General features: G+C 36.0%; 1 protein-coding gene across 4 annotated transcripts in view; it reads right to left on the bottom strand.

Moving 5' to 3' along the window:
• The window catches only part of LOC106870478 (uncharacterized), an 18,657-nt gene extending 10,417 nt beyond the window's left edge, over window positions 1–8,240 (bottom strand). Inside the window, exons 1-2 of one of the 4 annotated variants that reach the window (XM_014916583.2) lie at window positions 7,980–8,238; window positions 2,978–3,081 (exon numbers count right to left, since the gene is read on the bottom strand). In XM_014916583.2, coding sequence (XP_014772069.1) covers window positions 2,978–3,058 — 81 coding nt within the window. In that variant the 5' untranslated portion in view covers window positions 3,059–3,081; window positions 7,980–8,238. Of the gene's footprint in view, window positions 1–2,977; window positions 3,082–7,743; window positions 7,891–7,979 lie in introns of those variants that run through there. The other 3 variants (XM_014916584.2, XM_014916585.2, XM_014916587.2) reach the window with 3 other exon arrangements.
• Window positions 8,241–9,048: the final 808 nt, after the last annotated feature.

The following is a 9,048-nucleotide window of genomic DNA, read 5'->3' on the forward strand; positions in this document are numbered from 1 at the left end:
AGAAATAAATATAACAAGGAAGATTTTAAAGTAAAGCAGACACAAATAAATATATGAAGTTAGACAAACTTAAAGGAAAATGTATAGAAAAATGAAATGAAACAGTAACAATAGAAAATTGAATACAATGAAACCAAATATGCCAAATGTAAAGAAATGAAAGATCTATTTTTAAAAAAAAGTAAATGGATTAAAGAGAAATAAGAATACTACTAAAATTTTAAATGCTTATTTATGTTGCAAATATGCACACACACACACACAATATATATGTATGTATAGGGATTGGACAAAATAATGGTAACCCCTAGCATCATAATTTTGAAATATCTATAAAACCGTCAAAAGCTTGTTTATTTTTATGTTTTTTGATTTATTATTAGTGTTGCTTAATATGTTTTGCTAAAATTGCAGTTTCTTTTCAGATATCATCAGAAAAAGGTAATTAAAATACATTAAAATGACAGATCTATCGGACTTTCAAAGAGGTCAAAATGTTGGTGCTCATACGGCAGGCGCTAGTGTAACAAAAACAGCCAAAATGCTTGGTGTATCAAAAAGTACTTTCTCGAAAGTAATGACAGACTTTGAGAAAGAGGGAAGAACCTCCTCATCGAAACAAAACTCTGGAAGAAAACTAAAACTTTCAGATAGGGACCGTCAGACTCTTACGCGAATTGTTAGAAAGGATCACAAAAGTACAGCTCCCAAAATTACTGCAGAGCTTAATGACCACCTTGAGAACCCAGTTTCCACAAAAACTGTTCGCCAAGAGTTGCAGAAAGCTGGATTTCACAGGGGGGCTGCAATCAGAAAACCACTACTTTCAAAAACAAATGCTGCAAAGCATTTAGAGCGGAATAAAACCTACAGAATTGGTACCTAGAGCAGTGGAAGAATGTTATTTTCTTGGACGAACACACCAACATCAGTTGTCAAGCATTGGAGGAGGGACAAACACAGACACACACAAATATATACAATAAATAAATTATTGATAAAATCTCAAATGACATTTAGAAATTAAGACAGATGGAAGTAGAAATTTGAATAAAATAACTAACAGGGGGAATAACTCTTACACACATTCAAAAGCAACGTAATGAATTTTACATACTCCAATTATACATTGATCTGGTATTGTTTCTCATGACAGAGAAATGTAATAACTAGAAGTAAATTTTATTTATCATCCTCATACTATTTCTAGCAAGTCTCGAAAACAGAAAAATAACACTGGATTCTGTAGTTTTAGATATACAAGTGACTAAAAAAAAATAACAGGATAGTCATTGATAGAATGGTTTTTGATCATTAGATTCTTTGGTCAGGGTTGACTTGGACTTAAACAACAGCATGCAATATGAAATGTAAAAATGCCACCTGATAACACCCACTTCCCATGATGCTCAGTGCTTTGTACAAAGTTTCATGGGATTGAGGGATATATTTTCTCATAACTAGGAAATTGATTTATCACAGGTGACATTTCCCATCATACAGTGAACAAGTAATGCAGAATTTAAGTGTATAATTCAAATACATAATAAAACACCTGTTGTGGAATTAAATTCAATATCAACAAGATGTCAGTCCAGTACTAATATCTACTCTAGATTTCCCCTTAATTCAGCGTGGATCAAATAAAGAACAAGGAGATCACTATTTCTTTTATCACCACTCAACTACTGAAACTGTTCCCCATCCCACAACTGTAACTCTTTTCACACACCTATTTCATCTGTTCCCACTCAATACAATTGACGTGAGCAAGAGCTTTGTTCAATGAAAGGACCCCACCCATTCTTTTACACAGCCAGAACAATAGTTAGCCTAATATTAACTAAAATGTTAACAAATGAAAACAAAACGCAAAGTTTTTCTTTCCAGCCCAGTATTTAAGCGCATTTTTTGTAATTCTATTATAATCACCAATATCTTAAAGAAATCTGTATTGCTATGAACATGTCAGTGAACGTGCTTCTATTGTATTTCATTTTTAATAACTAACTTCTTTTTTACAGATAAGCAATAACTCAACCAACATGTCATACTGAATGTAGCTTAACCTTTGTGTTACACTATAACTTGTATAAATACCAATATTCAGAAAATAATGTAAAAAATAAAATTCATTTTGTTTAATAATCACAGATACAAAACTGGTTAACTTTCAGTAAGTTGCTTTAATCCAGATTGGCTCTGATGAAGCAGACCTATGATCAGAGCTTTCCAACTATCACCATCGAGTATTTTCAGATAAAGTATCTAGCACTACATTCATCCAATAAAGCCCTGGCCCTTTTTAAGTTGGTATGGTATTTCTAACAGGTCAACTGACCATGTAGACTTTCCCCCACATCATAAGTTCAAACAAAGCTAATGTGGCAGAAACAGAGATACTTAATTTCTTCAGAGTTGGGTGAAATCGTGATGGCACCTGTGCCCAGCGTCGTCTTCCTGGCACTTGTGCCGGTGACACATGTAAAGACATTCGAGTGAGATCATTACCAGTGCCGCTGGACTGGCTACTGTGCAGGTGGCACGTAAAATAGTTACGAAAGCCCTTTGGAGTGGTTGGCGTAAGGAAGGGCATCTGGCTGTAGAAACTCTGCCAGATCAGATTGGAGCCTGGTGTAGCCATCTGGTTCACCAGTCCTTAGTCAAATCGTCCAACCCATGCTACCATGGAAAGCGGATGTTAAACAATGATGATGATGATGATGAGAGAACCTTTAGGAAGTTGCTCAAACTACTAGAAGTAGGAAACAAAATTTCTCTCAAGTCACACTACTTCCATTAAAAAAAACAAAAAAACAAGACATACTGCATAACATGGTCTAAGATGAACTATGTTTCATAACATGAGGTGGTCAAGAATAGAATGTCTTTGATCATATTGGTAAGCTGAACACAACTGACTATATCATATATGTGTATATATATCATGATGGTGATGATGATGATGTTAACTCACCTTCTTTCGGTTTCTAGTGGACAACCATTCATTACAGTTTTCTTTCACATTCTCAGCTTTCTCATTTGTGTGCTTCTTCATTCTAATCAATTCAACCTCTCAAACTACACCAAAATAAAAAAAAAAATTTTTAAATGCATCAACTTATAAACCATCTCTTTCATTAATACATGAAATGGGGGAAATTTGCAGAAAATAATTTTAGACTACCTTCAGATTTCAACACTGTTTAACCTTATATTCAACAGTTTAACCCATATAGTACAGTTTTGTTCACCTATTTCCTGACCATCTTCAGGTACTTTTATCAATCACACATATATCACAAACATACGTGTGTGTATATATATAGAGAGAGATGTCACTAAAGTGACAGAGGATGCAAAATGTCTCTGGCATTGCTAGTAATGCCAGTACCACTTTGTATCTTCTGTCACTTTCGTGACATCTATAAATTTGCCTTTAGGTTGTTAAATTGCTAGTAAGCTACCCATGCTTAGTATAAGCACATGAAGTAGTAGGAATCAAAATAATGCTTACAATTGTTTTTAACTTATTCTAGCAGACTAAAGTGTGAAAGGCATTCACTAGAAGATTTTGTTTTAGAGGAAAAAGTTTCTATAGAGTTTGTTTGTGAAATCACATCAAGCCAAGCTCCAAGAGACAACAGCATAATCATTCCCCGAGGAAAAGTAGCAAGAGAGAAATTAACCATTTTCATGAGCCCACCTGAGACCACCCCAGGTTCTTTGACATAAACTTACTGCTTCTTCTTCTTGCTTTGATGTTGCCAGGTCATATTTCAGCACCCAGTCTCAGCTGGCATCATCTTCACACCAGCCTTGACAAAAGCAATAGTTTTCTTCAATAAGCAGAGGTTTCTGCAATGGCTAATTCCACTATGGATGATGTCTGCTATTGCCTCAGGACCTGATCATGCCACCAGCAGTAGCAGCCCTCACCCAAAGCTTCTGGACAGCTACAGGTGTACTTCATGGTGTTCTTCAGACACAAAGGACTTCACCTTTCCCAGCAGAACAGTTGGATGGGTTCGGTGGACATCACAAACTGTGTGAATCAGGAATTTCATCTAGTGAAAATATGCTCTCCAAAGCTCAGGCTATGAGACTTTACATGCCACAGTTAGCTCCTACCTTAACCAGGCTCCCTGGTGCCCCACCCCAACAGCGTTGCTGGTTTTCTACTCAATCAACACTAGCACCTCATTCCAGGTCAGTAACTTTCCTGTCTCTGAGGCAACTTTCCAGTGATGTACTGTCACGCTACATAGGTCTGGGGTTTGCAACACCTGGAAGTTCTGACCTCGACTCCTCCTGCATCTCACCAGAGTTGGTGTCTGTGCACTGTGACACTTGCACCATCTCTACACATTTCATCTTGATCAACTGAATCTTCAGGCCATGCAGATTCTTACACACTTCCAACAAACTCATTCTGTGTCCATTGTTGATTTTCTATTGAGCAAACCTATAACTGAAAATAACCCACCAATGACCATCCCACCATTTTTTCGAGATTACCTAATATGTCCTATTTTTTAATATGATAGGGGTGTAATTTGAGGAATATTCAGTTGCTATTTGTAGAAGGTTGAGGAACAGCTGTCTCATTGGCTCAGATCTTTGTGGTAGCCTAGGGCTAAGGACATTTAGCTCTTACTGGTTTTGTGGTATGATGACAAATTGGAAGAAATTTAAGGGCTTTAGGCACTTTACATCCCGCATTGTAATCCCCATCAACTATTGCTTTCCCATCCTTTCAAAGGTTGATAAAGTACCAGTCCAAAATTGTGAATTGGTGGAAACATTGGTATTGGACAAAATGCATTGTGGTATTTGTTCCAGATCTTTGCATTCTAAGTTCCAAAGTAGGAGTGGTGTGACAGATTTGTCTGTGCCTAGCCAGTGTAATAAAGGTATCAAAGACCACTTTTGTATTTTCCCATAAAAGTTCTCAGGAATAAACACATATGTCTAAAGGAAGACAGCAAGGGTCATTTATGACCTAACATAAAAAGGAAGGCTATTCAGTGACCCAGAGTTGCAGACATGCACTACTCTGTAGATAGTATTAACTCTGATTTGACCATCCTGTCTCCTTTTGAGACAGGATAGCTGTATGGTTAAAAAGTTTACTTCTTCAACATGTAGTTTCGAGTTTAGTCTCATTCCATAGCACCTTTCCTTCTACTACAGCTTTGAACCATCAACTACTTTGTGAAGGAATTTGGTAGGTGGAAACTGCAGTAAGCAACGCGTGCCTATACATGAATGAAAATGAATGTCGATGTTCTACGCTTGTCACCAGATGAGTGAATCAACCTGACTGATTTCAATTTGACAGAGGAAATGAAAAGGCAGGTTCTAACTGCTAACCATAGCAACTCAGAAATTACCAGCTTCTTCAACATGACTGGGTCTTTCATGTTCAGGGTCAGGAAAGAATAGGAAACATACAGTGGGAACATGCCATAAATAGTCAAGAGAAAGAAATTTTCTCAGTAGTGAGGGGTCTCCAGGACAGTCAAATTCAGCCAGCAGGTCTAGGGTATCATTAACAATAACCCCAATAAATTGAAAAGGGAATTGCAGAGAAGCTCAAAATAGCAAAATCCACCATCAGACATGTAGTGAACAGGGACAACAGATACAAGTTCTATGTGATGAGGAGTGAGGAGTGAGCAATTAGTGTTCAGCAGGAGCCAGACCCTTGCAATCGTGTGAACTTGAAGCATCCTGATTTGAATGATCTAGATAGTTATGTTTGTGACATCATAGAAGGGGAGCATTGGATGGAAGAGATGCCTTAGGTGTTGTAGGCAGAATGGGAAGAAGCCACCTGATTCTGGTATGCATCAGGACGGTCATTGAGGCTCAAGGCAATTTTGTTGAGTGGCCCGTTTCTTTGATATATCTAGCGAAACTCGTATATCCTGTACATATCTCCTATTTAGGTTGACTAACCTAAGAATTAAACTAATGCCAACCAGGTAAACTACAACACTACACACTCAAACTCTGATAAAAAGTGTCATTGATATGATGGTTAGTATTTCTATTCTATCAACTATATATCCTCCACTATCACAAAAACTGATTTGCTTTGCTCAAATTCAAGAGAAATTATGAACGTCAAATATATTTCATGATAACTAAAATAAGAAAAACAATAATACTGACTGACACCTATAAACGCACATACAAACATATATAAATATATAAACATACACAAAAGTACAGGGGCACACAAATATAGAGATTCCGAAAAGGTAAAAAAAAAAAAACATACATACATACGACTCTTTTTTTTTTATAAGTCTATCTACTAAAGGACAAAAAGATGCACAATGCAGAATTGTTATTTTTTAACGTAGTAGGGTCAGCTTAATGAAAATTACCCGCTTTAACTCTGAAACTATGGAATTGTGGGAATATAACAAACGTTGAGGTTTACCTCCAAAGTCTACAAACTGACACTGGAATAAATGTTTAAATTGGTTACATGTGACAACTCTATTATATGTATTAAGAAGTTGAAATACAAAGCATGTCAAAATATATTGCAAGGGTTTCGTTTTGTTGTGAAGCCCCGAAGTCATATAAAACCTACAAGCCATATATCTATCCAGTTTGGGGGTATTTTTTTGTTATTGTTGTTTATTTTCTTAATTCAGAAACAGTGTATGCCGAATAACTTCCAAAGAGTCATTTTCTGAACACAATAGGATGTGTGATGAGAAGACATTTAGATGCTATTTCTAGCAGGTCGAGCATTTACAGTCTTTAGCTCGTGTTTTTATTGTTGAGAGAAACGGTTATCTTTGCAGGAAAAGGATATTAGTTGACTAATTCCATCAGTGGAATGTTTGAGAATGATGAAAAGCGAGGTGAACCTTGGGATGATATATATTCATATATTGGTAAGACAGCATCAATCGAAGTAAAATGCAAGTTCACTCTGATACTCTGCTAGCCATGTTCATCACCTTGATTATAACTGGCGGGATTTGAACTCATAACAAAAAGTGGCACAGGAAGTTTGCCTGGCGCTCTATGAATGCTAACACTAACAATAATATTTCTAATAATAGGCAGAAATTCACAAGTTTCACATGAAATTATTAAAATAGACCTCGGAAATGTGAAAGACAAAGTCAATCACGATGGGATTTGAGCGCAGGGCGTTAAAGAACAACTAAATACCACAAAGCGTTTTATCCTTCTACTGACTCTGAAACTCCAACACACCCCTAACAATAATAATTATTTCTAACATGGCACAAGATTAGAAATTTAGGGGAAGGATTATTCAATTAACTCGATCCCAGTTTTTCACTGGGACTTTATCGACCCGGAAGAATGAAAGACAAATTCTATCACGGAAAAATTTGAGCCCAAAATACAAAAAGTGATAATTTCCTTCGACTAAGCACGAGGGTAATTTTTGAAAAAGGGTGGGAAATGTATGTGATTAAGTAACCCTGAAGTGTCCAGTTCATTCCGCCTTACCGACTTTAAAAATGGGAATTATACAAACTAGTGAGAGAGCTTCTGTCAAACAAATAGATAATTAAATGTATAGCATTTAAATTTCCCTGGAGAAAGACAACCAAGAAACTTCATACACGATCAGCACGGAGTAACACTCAACCCCCTACGAACTTTAAAATAGAGACCAACCGTTTTAAATGCTATATAGTAGGACAATGATATACAATAAAGCTATAAAATTAACAAAACAATTACTTAATAGCTACACCTGTTCTATAGTCCTCCAAAAGTAAATCTGAGCAGATGGCAACCGATCAACAACGAATAGGGGGTCAATATTTAAAGACTATGCGCGCTGATTTCGCAACCAAAGTTTGATTAACGCATGAAAGACTTTTCACTACACTCGCGTCTCAAATTTCTATTCTCATCCGATCGATCTGACCAGAGTAATAAATGTATATTATGGCATATTCTTGTAATATACTTACAAACAACTTTGTAATGCCCGTCGATAATATTTCGGTAGAAATTTAGTTTGTTTCTTTCACACTCCCTTTTATAACTCCCGCCTTCGGAACAATTATTGACAGCCGTAGTTTCGTATTATGATCCTGAGTAACATATTTACTTTGGCAATTTCTACCTAAACATTAATGTTCACCGTAACATTATCTAATCATTGCACATGGGAAAATTTGATTATCTAAAGTTTTAAAAATACTAATCGATGAGCGAGTTTCAAAATTTTCTCCTTTCTACACAACACCAGTAACGTACGTTACACGTTCCTAATATAATTTCATTCATTCAGAATAGTCTTCGATTGTTTCAACTTGCTTCTTCTCTTGTGCAAACTATCGTCGTAAATCGAATTCGATTGTTTCAATTTGCTTCTTCTCTTATGCAAACTATCGTCGTAAATCGAAAGTACTGTCGAGCAAAATAATTATTAGGTAAAAATTAGGACACCTGTACATGGCCACTTTTTATGCTAAAAATAACAGCCAAATCATCTTCATAGCAAAATATTCAGTAAGGCACCGCCGAAAAAGTAAAAAGCATAAATTCACTGTTCGATTTAAGCAATTCTTTGTACACATTTAACACATGTGATCATTTATTAAGTTTGCACAAAATGGTAAATGGTTATATTGAAACTGTTCTAAGAGAAGTTGCATTGTACCAAATGTGCAAATATTGTAATACATGTCTCTGCTCTACACTTTTATATAGAATTGATTCTGCTGTAGGAACTAGAAAATTTAGTCTTGTATTAGAGGAATCCGAAAACAACACTGCTAACAATCTCCTGAGAATGTCATAATATACTTCAATAACAATTACAAACAAGTTATGCACATATATTTTGATTTGATACTTAGAGAAGTATAATGCTTATTGGGTAGAGATGGACTATATGTAATCTGAACCTTCCCCCCCCCCCTTATTTATTAATTTTTTTACGGAATCCCACGTTTTAGGCTATGGAGATTCCGATTCTGAAAAAAAAATTTCGAAAAATTTCAATTCCCCTTCCCCCCACCAAGCAGGCTATTT

Source organism: Octopus bimaculoides, chromosome 18, assembly GCF_001194135.2.
Source record: "Octopus bimaculoides isolate UCB-OBI-ISO-001 chromosome 18, ASM119413v2, whole genome shotgun sequence".
NCBI classification, from domain to species: domain Eukaryota; kingdom Metazoa; phylum Mollusca; class Cephalopoda; order Octopoda; family Octopodidae; genus Octopus; species Octopus bimaculoides.